The 12253-nt window shown below is 41.0% G+C and overlaps 4 protein-coding genes across 12 annotated transcripts in view; 1 reads left to right on the top strand and 3 right to left on the bottom strand.

The window, feature by feature from the left end:
* The window catches only part of LOC108047030 (palmitoyltransferase app), a 67571-nt gene extending 67004 nt beyond the window's left edge, over nucleotides 1–567 (bottom strand). For 6 of the 7 annotated variants that reach the window (XM_044458248.1, XM_044458249.1, XM_044458243.1 and 3 more), the window contains exon 1: nucleotides 434–567. The gene's annotated coding sequence lies outside the window, so the exon portion shown is untranslated. Of the gene's footprint in view, nucleotides 1–96; nucleotides 369–433 lie in introns of those variants that run through there. The other variant, XM_044458245.1, reaches the window with a different exon arrangement.
* Nucleotides 568–1540: 973 nt separating this feature from the next.
* Nucleotides 1541–3844, top strand: LOC108052273. The gene is made up of 2 exons (XM_017134638.2): nucleotides 1541–1663; nucleotides 1760–3844. Exons 1-2 carry the CDS (start codon nucleotides 1643–1645, stop codon nucleotides 3197–3199), a joined length of 1461 nt encoding a protein of 486 aa, XP_016990127.2. The 5' UTR covers nucleotides 1541–1642; the 3' UTR covers nucleotides 3200–3844.
* A 142-nt stretch (nucleotides 3845–3986) lies between these two features.
* On the bottom strand, nucleotides 3987–5423 carry LOC108052274 (delta-aminolevulinic acid dehydratase). The gene has a single exon (XM_017134639.2). It carries the CDS (start codon nucleotides 5341–5343, stop codon nucleotides 4360–4362), a length of 984 nt encoding a protein of 327 aa, XP_016990128.1. The 5' UTR covers nucleotides 5344–5423; the 3' UTR covers nucleotides 3987–4359.
* Nucleotides 5424–5870: 447 nt separating this feature from the next.
* LOC108052270 (spermine synthase) lies at nucleotides 5871–11857 on the bottom strand. Of its 3 annotated transcripts, none has more exons than XM_017134634.2 (4): nucleotides 11496–11857; nucleotides 9703–9814; nucleotides 7905–8027; nucleotides 5871–7239 (listed from the first exon to the last, which is right to left on the bottom strand). In XM_017134634.2, exons 1-4 carry the CDS (start codon nucleotides 11778–11780, stop codon nucleotides 6656–6658), a joined length of 1104 nt encoding a protein of 367 aa, XP_016990123.1. In that variant the 5' UTR covers nucleotides 11781–11857; the 3' UTR covers nucleotides 5871–6655. The 3 variants fall into 3 exon arrangements, with proteins under 3 accessions (XP_016990123.1, XP_016990122.1, XP_016990124.1); XM_017134633.2 differs by lacking the exon at nucleotides 9703–9814 and adding an exon at nucleotides 8396–8504 and having other exon boundaries at nucleotides 7905–8057; XM_017134635.2 differs by lacking the exon at nucleotides 9703–9814 and adding an exon at nucleotides 8396–8504 and having other exon boundaries at nucleotides 11496–11856.
* Between the last annotated feature and the right edge of the window lie 396 nt (nucleotides 11858–12253).

Here is a 12253-nt window from a genome sequence, read left to right as displayed (position 1 = left end):
AATTGTTATGTTTCGAATGCAGTTTAAAGAATAAGCTTTAACAAAAACATTTAAAACATTTAAATCAGCACAGTTTCGCGAAGTAAAGGCAATTACAAAACCAAAACACTTGAGGGCGCCGCGACGCGTGGAAAGGAGACGGCATAAAAGACAAAGACAGCTGATGAGTACGTGGAAGCGGTGATTTTCGATTTGTTTTGTTTTTGCTTTTGGTTTTACACAGTTCACTTTTATTTATTGTTTTTAGAATCCTTATTTTATCAGAAATAGGAACACTCAAATATATTTGAAATACATTAATATCAATAGTTGTTTTTACACAAACTAAATATCAATATCTAGTCTTATTTTTCCCGGCGATATATCGGATTTACCGATTTTTTTTTGTCACATTTCTTTGGATTTTTTGTAATGAAAACCGAGTAGAATTTACCAATGTTTTTCGTCTTTATATTTTTGAACGGAAAACGGAATAGCGTGCGCAATAGCGCTCTTCCGATTTTAATTGAAATGCGCGCCTCCGATGCAAAAAATGAAATGAACCGCCGACGCAAAATTGAAACGAAAACAAACTGGCGATGGTGAGACCAAATGCTGAATGTGTGAAAATACCTCGAAAACGAATATCGTAATCGTCATTTCTAAGCGTCTTAACATAGCTCTGTTAAGGGTAAACGATTATGCTGCTATGATACCAAACGGACTATTACACAAAGTAACATTTTATATTGCCTATCTTATTGTGGAAAAATGATTAATAACTGGTCAATAACTGCTGTACACACATGAATTGAAATTGATTTAGTTCCACAATCTAAATAAATTAATTTTATAAATTGTAATCCTAGCATCGGGTGAACTGAACGAAGTGAATAAATAAATCTGTTTAAAATCAGCAAATGAAATTTAATCTTCTTTAGGATTAGTTTATATTGACTTAAAGTCTGAAATAAATAAACCAAATAAATGAGAACTTTAATGTTTTGTCATATTCGCGTAACCGTCTATTACAGCTCTGTAACATATAGACTTACGTACGGGCACACTCTCTTATACCCGCTAAATACGATCTTTGCTCACTGTTAACCGGTTAAAAAAGGTGGCAGCTTGGAGTGGTGGGTAACTTAGCTAAGCAAAAATAATGCAATAGTCTCTGTTAGTCGCGTAACGGTTAAAAAACAACTTTTGATAATAAAAAATATAAAAAAGAAAAAAACTTTCGACAGTCAACAACTTAAGTCAAAATATTTTTATAAAAACAAGAGTCAAAGTAAGGTAAAATTGCTTGGAACTTTTTGAACCAAAACAATGCATAATTACTAAAAAAATCTTTATTATTTTAATTTGTTCTAAAACCCTTAGGTTAAAAGTCATTTCGAGCATTTTTCGGTAAGAAATCAATAAATTTAGTTTTAACATTATAGACAACTTATTTTTAAAATGCCAAAATACTTTCCCGCCAAATTTGAAGTATGACCATTCCAAGGTGCGCACTTTAAAAAGCGGTTAGGTATTTTAAAGATAAAAGCGGCGGGTACTCTTCAATTCCAGCTGATCGATCAAACAAAAAACTTGATACACAGGAATTAAGGAAAAAATGCTATAAACTTAGAAAGAGAAAGTGTTTATTAGCTCGCACGAAATGGACAAGAATCTGGATGAGGTGATTAGCCGACGTGATTAAGACTTAATCCCTTTGATGACCCAGTTATGGGATTACTCTGTGCCTTTCATGATACACGCCTTGTTTTTTTTTCAGGTCAAAGGCACCGTGCAAAAGAAGTTCAATGAAATCCGTGCGGCTTTGCATATGCGCGAGAAGTTGCTCCTGCGGCAACTGGAGGTCATAGCGAATACGCGGCAGCAGCAGCAGTTGCTGAAGAAGTCCACCGCCGAAGTGGATGACTCCGATTCCAAGAAGGAACAAAGCGGGGTGCGATTTGTACCAGGCGAAGGCGAAGATGCGGAGGAGAAGCTGCTGACCGTCATCCGGAGCTATGGTCACTTCCTGCTGGACAACAGTGACATGCAGCTGGCGCTGCAGGACTATCGCACCACGGGCCTGAGGAACGAGGACTACATAGAACCGCTGGACGACCACGAGACCATGTACAAGTGCCTGCAGGACGGGAACGTCTCGTATCTCGACCTGGACGAGGATGGTGCCCCACCGGAGGCCATTGTGGTGGACTTCTCACGCAACAGATCTCTGGTGGAAGACAATGCCAAGCGATCGATCATCAACATCACTCTGCAGGAAGCAAAAGATCTGATCAAGAAAGCCAAGATCAAAAGGGAAACCTATGTGCCACCCTTGAACTTGGAAGAACTGGATGATGAGCTGGAATCTTCGATAGCCGAAGCTGTCTCCAGTTTGGGTCGCGAAACCTCGGCCAAATCCAAGAGCAGCGTTCAAGAACCACCGAAAACCAAGAGCCGCAAGCAGCGATTCAAGCCAAAGATCACCATCAACAATTGCAATGGCACCATCAACCTGCGCAACATTGCCAGCTTGACCATCAATTGCGCCAGCGAGGAGGCGGTCAGTGCAGAGATTCCCCTGGCCAAATCCGCTGATTCCAGCACCACCGAACCTTCGAATTCCACTCCCACAACCACCGCCTCCAGTTCGAATTACTCCAGTAATGCCAGCTCCCGTTCGCAGTCCAAAAAGCAAAAGGCTACCAAAAAGCAGGAGAGGATTGATCGGGAACCCAGCTCTGAATCCACGCCCACACCGGCACAAGGCCAACGCTACGAGGAGACCGAGATCCACGATGTCACCTGCGATTTCTACAATCGCCTGCTCAACGAGATCAAGAAGAGCATGGTGGAGAAGCCGCGCAGGACTTACCACCAAATGACGGAGCCGGTTCAAGCTGCTGCCGCCGATTCCAGCTGCGATGCCAATTCCAATCCCAGGCAGTCGGCTCCCACAAAGGAACCAGTTTCAACCACCACCACATCGCTTACACAAAGCGAATCGGGACCACAACTGCAACCGGGCAAGCGGCTAATCCTCAAGAACTTCGAGAACCTGAAGATCATCCTGGAGGCGAACAGCGGCGATGAGGATTCATTCCATCCCGTCCAGATCGAACAGTGGCTGGCGGAGATCATCTCAGAAACGGATCTGGAGCCCATGCAGAACACCGACATCCTGGAGCACAGCCGCATCCACAGCAGCGAGAGCCCCTAAAGCTGGCGGTCCACTTTATTCCAATCTATTTATCCTTAATGCACTCAGTATTTTCTCTCCATTATGTGTAGCTATAGTTTCCTTAATTTGTTTTTAATTTACGTTTTAACCTTAGTTAGTTTTGATTTCTATTTTAAATTTTAATTCCTTTTTGGCGGAACTTGAGTTGAAGAAATCCTACACGGCTTGGTTTTCTTTACCATTCCTATCAATTTTCGAAGAATCCAAGTTGGCTAAGTTTATGTTTACGATGAAAACTAAAGTATTTAGTTGCGCTAATTGAAAATATTTAAAAGTAAGATTTCCTTAGAGTGAAATGTTCTCAAAAGATGGGAATTGCAGATCGGAAAATTACTATCAAATTAAGAGGAATAACTATCACATTTCCTTCTTTAGATAATGTCTTATTAATAGCTAATATTCGCAAATTCTTTTCCGCCGAATTTTAAACTGAAACAAAAACAGACATAATGGTTTTATGTACTTAATGCATTTGATTTTGTGATTTTTATCCTTTTGTAAGACTTGAACTCGTACCAATTTAGCAAGTAAGCTCCAGGCAGTGTTCAGTGCTCACAGTAGCCCCCATTTGTAAATGCAATCGAAGAGTCCACATTAAAGTGTTAATTGCCATCACAAAACGAACAGCTTTCGATTAAGACTTTCGACTCTGTGGTACTGGATCGACCGGTTCGACTGCTCGAATTTCGCAATGCAATTGAAATTCGGAGTGTACCCTGGCCCATTAGAATTCCAAATCCGGACGATTGATAAGACCATTAAAATATACATTCTAGTTTGTGTGTGTATTTTCGCAGAATGGAGCGAGGCACTGTTACTAAAAGCACAAGTAATGGTGATTGAAGATTAGAGTGGACCTCTGTAGCGTGTAAAACTGGAGGTAATATTAAATTAAAGACTAAAAGACAACTAAATGGTTTAATGCTCATATGTAAGTAATAGCCTTTAAATGTGTTGGTCCCTAAATGCAAATAGAAGAGCTTTTTTGTACTACTTTAAATAATTAAAATCTACTATAAATTACATTTAAAATATTGCACTATCTGTAAAAAAAGTGAAACTATAGCTTAAAGAAGTCCACTCTAATCTACTTGAAAATGGTGTTGAGACATCGAAGGTTATGCATTTTAACTGTCAACTTATTTGACCTTTCCGATAATGTCCAGCAGGAAGGGCGTGAAGTAGGTGATGATGCAATCGGCTCCAGCTCGTCGGAATCCCTTCATGGCCTCCAGCAAGGCCTCCTGGAGATCGAAGGCTCCCGCCTTGGCCGCATGATACAGCATGGCGTACTCCCCGGACACCTGGTAGACGTACAGCGTGTGGTATGGGTAGGAATCCTTGGTGGATCGCAGGATGTCAAGATAGGGCATGCCCGGCTTGACCATCAGCATGTCTGCCCCCTCGGCGACGTCCCTCTGGATGGCCCTCATGGCCAAGCTCCTGGAACCACTGGGCAGCTGATAGCACCTGCGGTCACCGAATTTCGGTGCGGATTGAGCTGCTTCCCGGAAGGGTCCGTAGAAATTGGACGTGAACTTGGCGGAGTAGGCCAGCAGCGAGACACTGTTCATTTCGGCATCGATTAGGGCCTGTTTGATGGCCTTCACCCGGTTGTCCATCATGTCCGAGGGAGCCACAATGTGAGCACCAGCTTTGGCATAGGCCACGGCAATCTCAGCTATCCTCTTGATGCTGGGACCGTTCTCCAGACCCGTTTCGCCCAGGAGGCCACAGTGGCCGTGCGAGGAGTACGGGCAGATGCACACATCACAGGCGATGAGGAGATCCGGGAACCATTCCCGGAGCTTTGGTAGAGCCAAAACCACTGGATTCTTGGAGGAATCCGCATTGGAGGCCTGTTCGTCCTTCAGTTCCGGTTCCACGACGCCAAAGAGCAGCACCGAGGACAACCCCTTGGCCACCAGGGGCTGCAGGTGCTCCCGCAGGCGATTAAGGCCGAACCTCGAGATTCCCGGCATGCTGGCAATCGGCTGAACATCGTCGTCGTTGCCCACGATGAACACCGGATACATCAGATTGTGCGGCGCTATCTCGCATCCCGATTCCTGCAGCAGGCGCAGGGTGGCGTGGTGCATCCCACTGTGCAGTTTCCGCTCCATGGTGTCCGGTTTGTTCCAGGTGAAAAGTGAAACCAACGTAACACAAGTGAAACCTAACGTTCAAGTGCTCGCCGCAAGGTCATATTTAGTACCTCCTGTATCGCACTATTTTACAACACTTTTATGTGAGGATGGTAGGGTGATTCTCTATATACTCTGTATACTATATAATAATTGATTTTATTTTGTTATTAAACAAACATTTAGTAAACAAAAAGTACATTTAACTAAATCATAATAATATAACGTATACGAAATGTTTGACATAATAAACTATGCTCAGCTTACATAGTAATAAGATGACAACATTGCGTATAAGTAATATTTAAAATCTGATTTTAAATTATGTTTTATTTATAGAAACCATTTCAATTAGAGGAATTCTCGTTAAAAGATATTTTGTAACTTTTTAGGACACGAAGTCCTTCTTTTTTTTGTAATCCTTTTTATATTTTTTCTTGTTATTCAAATCTGACACAATTTTTAATTAAGGTTGTTTAATTAAAATACCAGCCAAAAAAACTAAGTTTTCATTTTCCGCATATGTTTATTTATTTACTTTGTAATTTGTATCGTTTAAAATGTTTGGTATTAATAGTTATTACAGCAATAAAAGTTGGTGTTTTCTGCTACGCTTTCTCACACCCACATGCACACATTCTCGATCGGGCATTCTTCCCCGCTACAATTTGCCCGTTAATGGATAACTAAACATATGCTCTACAATTATAGATTTACACGTTATACGAAATACTACAAATAGTTGTCCAACATGCTATGCTTAGGCGTAATTCAAATAAACACGATTACATAAGTTATTTAGCCTGCACATGCTTAAAGGTTGTACTTTTGACTTAATTTTAACATTGAAATCAGTGGTCGAGAAACGAAACTAAAGCCTAACTTAAGCGTAAACGAATTGGGTTCAGTATTTGGTTTGGTTTTCAATTGTAAGTAACAGCCATTGGAAGTGCGTGTTTTCATTTGTTTGGGTCTTCTTGTTGCGATGATTTCGATGGTGATGCTTTCGATCAGCTTGTGCTTTCGATTTGACATGTGCTGACTAGTGCACCCGCTTCTTTCGGCGCCTTGGTCGCGGTTTCAATTGCCCCACATTTCTCTTATCCTCCTCCTGCTCCCGAACTCCTGCTGCTGCTCCATGGAGAGTGACTGTGTAGGAGTGCAACTGGAGCATCGCCCCGACGGTTCGTGACTCCTTACTTATTCTGTGTGATGCTGGTGTGTGATTGGCGGTTGTTGGTGCGCTAAAGGTAGCTATTGCTGCTGCTGCTGAGGGATCCCCCTGAGCTTGTCAGGCGAAGGACACTTGGTAGAAGAGCCACTCTTCCATGAACGACGGCACAAACGCCTTGGAGGTGGTAAACTTCACCTTGGGACGCAGCAGACCCAATTCCTCCTCGAACAGGCGGATCTGCACCTTGCAGGTGGTACCATTGCCGTGAGTCAAATACTTGCCATCGGCCTTGAGCACATTGAACGAGTGTTCGAAGATCGTACGGATAAAGTCCCACGTCTCGCCCTCCGGAGCATCGGTTATGGGAATATCTGTGAGATCCCCAAACACGTAGTCGAACTTGCGCCCCTCGGCAACGAACTTCTTCAAGTACTCCACACAATCGCCCACGATTATCTCATACTGGTCGGTCTTGCGTTTCTCCAACACATCGCCACAGATCACATTGAGGTACTTGTTGCATGTCTGCATCACAAGCTCATCGATCTCCAGCATCACCACGTGCTTTGGGTTCTCCTTGAGCAACTCGTACAGCAAAGCGCCATCGCCGCCGCCCAGGATGCAGATCTCCTTGCCCTCGTAGTTCTCCACGCCACGACACATAAGGGTCTCCGTGTAGATCAAATCGGATTCGGCAATGTCTGCAGAGGAATAATCATTCAATACCATTAAATTTATTAGCTTAAAAATAATGAGAATTTAATATTTGATTTAATTTTTACAGCAACTCAACTTTTTTACAATAAAAATTAAATATATTCGCTTGAAAAGCACTTTCAAGCATAAATATTTTTAATGCATATTCAGTATCACGTTCGGTTGCTTGCTTGCATTTACTACGAACCGGCCGTGATATTGAATATTTTGTTTGCATTTGCTAAGAGACATCCGACCTTGGTATTGATTATTTATTACTTGTTTACAATGGTTTACTGATGATTTCCGAAACATTTGTCACTTAGTAGGAGTTTTATGATTAAATTTGAAGAACCAATAAAATCATTGAAATTAATATGAAATCTTGGTGAACCAAAAGTCTTATTCGTCCCTTTAAGAAACATGAAATTTTGCAATATTAAGTAAACATAAGAAAATTTGTATAGCTTATAGCAGTAACATTAGCAGTGCCTACCAATTTGATAATATATATTTATATACTTATATATAGATAATGATTTTCTTTATATTTGCGTCCTGTGAACTTGGTCTTGTTTTGTGACCTTTACAGTGGTACCTCCGCCAATCGATTGGTGACCCTGACACCGAAAATGTATGGTACTTAAACTATTCTTGAGTCTTGACTTACTTTGCAGCTCGTCCAGCAGCAGCATGTTTCCCAGCGTCTTCGAGTGCATGATTTGAATCTTCTGGAAGGGCGAACGCGCCTCATAAACCACCTTGTCGATGTCGTACTCGATGATGCGCTCATCTGCGAAAGAGTGCATCAGATTAGTGATGCCTCAGTGGCCAAATTAAATTAGTTATTGATTACTAGTACTGATTTCGGCTCAATTGTTTAGCAGCGCATGCAGAGAAACGAGGAGTTCGACAAACAAATGCACTCTTACGGAAAAACAAAAAAATGCGAAAAATCAGAAGACTGAACGTAAAATGGCTGAAATGATCTATCATGCTGGGTGCCACTAGAAGAACTCTGGTAACTTCAGCTCGGTGGTGCTGCATACGTTCAACGGTCATACGTTCACACATTTCGGATGACATACAGTAGCGGTAGTACGAGTAGTGGTTGCTCTATATTTGCAATATGGGTAACCAAACGGATTGGGGTTGCCTTACCTGATGACGGGAAATACCTGGAGACATCGCCGCGCTTCAGCGTCGGCAGCTTCTGGGCCTTGATGGCCTTCAATTTGACCGCCAGGACTTTCTCCAGGCTCTTAGCGCTCTGCGCATGTTCGTCGGTGTTTGTTTTATTTATATTTTTTATAGAGCGTGATGTTGTTGTGGTGGTTTTGGTGTTGTTGATAGTTGGTAGTTGATAGTTCAGGAACCAATATATGAGCGAGCGTACGTCGAGGAGCGGTACGAGTACGATATCGATATCGAGGCGGGGCAGGTGACACATGTGCGTTGGGGCGTAAGTATAGTTCAATATTTTACACATTTATTCACAGTTCGAGGCAATTTTGGTGTAATTTTTGGTCCAAGAGATGATGATCATGATTCATGATGATCAATGATCGGTCGAGTGTCGATAATACATATGAAAATAGAAAGTAATTCAAATTAAAAATAATCTCAAAAAATGGGTTAGCTAAACAACAGTGATGCCAATGGCTATTAATAGTTAAATGGTATAACTGAAGAAAAAACGAAACCTTTTCTTTTTTAAGAAAATCTCTGTTTGTATTCTCCAAAGATCCTTTTTTCTGAAAACTGTATATTTTATTATTCATGGGATTTAAAACACAAGTTTAACTATTTGTTTTCTCATTGCAAATTAGGTTGTAATTAAATAGATTAAACTATGTATATTATGTGTATTTATTCCAAATATAATTAATTTGGGTAACTAATTAATTTATGATTTAACGACTAGTTCAAAATTCATTCAAAACACAAATGTAGTAAAACATAAATCCAAAAATTAGACCCTTAATAAGGGTAGATTGGCATCACTGTGATAAAAGATTCAAGGACCGACTGAAAATAGGACAAACTAGCATGCAGGAACTGCCTAGAGAAGTCAACCCCTCTAGGAGGTAACACTATGCTAACATGATCTGTGGGTGTGGAAATGTGCAAAGATTACGAGGCGGTTCGAATTTTCATTGGGGGAAATGATGACTTCGTGAATTTACAACGGCTGAGATTTGGTGACCCAGGCAAGTGTTCAATTCAGGTGATAGTCATGAGGGTTTTTTAATTTCTTTTTTTTGTTTGCGGTGGCGGCAATCGGAAATACTAGTGGAAAAACTGCACGGGTGTTCTAGATTCTGCAGTGGAATTTTGAAAGAGAATTTCGGCATATATTGTAGGTTGTATGTAAAGTGAGTTCGAGTAAATATTTATTGCAAATGGAACTAGCAGGAACTAAACTGGATTTGGTTGATTGATTGTAAATTGCATTGAGTTCGACCAACCTGAGCTAGTCATGTATATGTCGATATATCCACCGCGCTTAATCGGGGGCAAGTACTTGGACCGATCGGAATCAAATTTCTGGCGCAAAATCAGTTCCACTGTGCGCATGGTCTGCAATGGTAATTTCCTTTATTTAAGTCCTTCAAAGGCGGATGTGAATGGGCAGCTGGGGGGTCACGATGACTAAATTAAAATAATGGAAGGTGACCTTCAACCGCCGAGCGAGGAACTCTTCGAACGGCCCACCACCACTCACACCAGACGACACAGGCAGCCCGGCCCAACAAAAACTATTTTTAGTCCAAATACTTGATACTTATGAAAAAGGAAAGTGAACAGAACGAAAAAGGGAATATATAGCGAGCCATGCAAATATGCATGTGGTGATTGCTTGTGCAGGCATATTGCAAAATTGCAAATATTACAATAGAAGGCTTTGCCCACACGCGGATTGCGAAATCCGAGAACTAACAGCAAGCTGTCGTAAACAGAACACGATGCCGGCTAGATTAGGAAAGTTCCACAACAGTTGCGCCCAACAAAATATTGCTATTGGTATTTTAAGCTATTTCGGGTGAAATTAATGGGTCTTCAATATGTTATTTTCTTGTAGGAATTTATATAGTTTTTATTCTATATGCCAATAAAACGTTTGTTTTCATCTATTGTGAAATATAGGAATGGTTGCAGATTGAAAAATAATATATCTGGTCGGAAACAAACTTTCATTTGCCATTTATAAATTCAATCAAATTTGACTTTGTTATTTTGGTTTGCAAAACAAATAATATTTTTATAAAGTTTGGTGAAATATTTTTTTTTAGAACTTTATAGAAAGAATTTATTATTTTTAAATTTTTAGTCTCTAAAAAAAACTGAATAAAATATTGACAGTGAAACACAGTAAAAAGTTATTATTTTCGCAAGAATTTAAATTTGGATTGATTAAAGCTAATTGAATACCCTTAAGTGTCTGGCATAGTCTTTTTTGCCTATTTTAAATGTTCTTAAATAAGTGACAAACGAAATTAGAAATTTTGAAATAAACTTCTCTTTTTGTTTACTAAAAGAGTAAATGGTTTTACATTTGTTCTCGAATGAGTTTTTTATCGCACTTTAAAATGATTGTGTATGAGATTATAGGCATAGAAGATGTAAAATAGACTGGGTCTTGTGAAAAAATAGGTGAGGCATATTAAGATATTATTTTCCACTAAAAAGGGAGAGTAAAATAACAATAATTTAAAGGCCTATATGGGCGGCATTTTATCGTAGTTGTTGTATAAGAACCATGCCCCTAGACACGCCAATCAATAGATCTCCAATCGGACCCACGTGCACGGCCCCAAAAGAGAAAGAAAAACGGGACTGGGGCTGCGAGTTAACCTAGCAAAGCCCAGCTGAAAATGCGATGTGCTACAGAGGTGTTAGATAATAGAACTGGGGATGGGATGGCCGGAGGGCCACTTGAGGCCAAGGACGGGCCGACTGACCCTGACCAAGTGCCGGGGTTTTGAGCACGGAAAATGGTCAAGAGCACACACAACAGCGCCCGTTTTTATACACACCCACGCACACATATAATTTACTATACCAGCAATACTCGAGTGCAAGTGCGCGGAAAATCAATTTTGCTTGGTGGGTGGAAAACCCTTTCCCAATCTAATCAGACGCAAGACGGGAAACGGGCGGTTTTTGGGGGCGAAAATGTGGGTGGTGTTTTTGTTATTTGGGTGTTTAGTTGAATTTTCAGGTTGAATCAAGATATCTACACTTAGGACTTCCTACGTACTTCGAAGGATATGCTCGGCTCCTTGCCGTCGGGCAGAAAGTACTCCACGTTGAGGGTCAGCAGGCCGTGCTGGAAGATCCGGCAGGTGATCACCGTGTCCTTGTTCTCGTGCAGGACCGCAAAGTATCCGTTCTCCGGAGACTCCATCGAGTAGGCCAGCTCCAGTTGGGGGAAGACCTGCTCCAGCTCGTTCCGCAGGATCTTCGCCACCTTCACTCGCGACTCCTCGTCGGCGGTTTTGTCCTTGTCGAGCGTAAAATCAAACAATATAGTCTGCGCCGCCATGGTGTCGAATATTGCCGTCAAACAAAACCGTAGAGTAGAACCGCGTACCGACTTTTGAGGTGAGCAAACATCAATGCCCGCAACGGTGACATCGATGTTTTCAAAATATCGGCCATATCGATGTTTGGCCGGGCACAATCGATGTTCTCTGACGAGAATCGAAAATCTCTTTACAGTTCTTGTGCACTGTTAACGATTCTGTTATTTTCTACTCCATTTTCTGCGCGCACTCTGTTAGTTTAAACTCCAGTTACAACGTACTATTTACCCCACGCAATATGCAATTTAATCATGGATATAATAAAAATGTTTAATGAAAAAAATTTTTCTAATTTGTTAAAATATATAAATTACAAAATAAATAAATTAAAAATATTCTTCCACTGGCACCCTTAATGCGCACTTTGCGGATTTTCATTTCAAAATTACAGCGTAGACGCACCGAATTAGAAATAAAAACAATTATTTGAAAA

Source organism: Drosophila rhopaloa, unplaced genomic scaffold (genome assembly GCF_018152115.1).
Source record: "Drosophila rhopaloa isolate 14029-0021.01 unplaced genomic scaffold, ASM1815211v1 contig_163, whole genome shotgun sequence".
Classification (NCBI taxonomy): Eukaryota; Metazoa; Arthropoda; class Insecta; order Diptera; family Drosophilidae; genus Drosophila; species Drosophila rhopaloa.
This window is presented reverse-complemented; position numbering and strand designations above follow the sequence as displayed.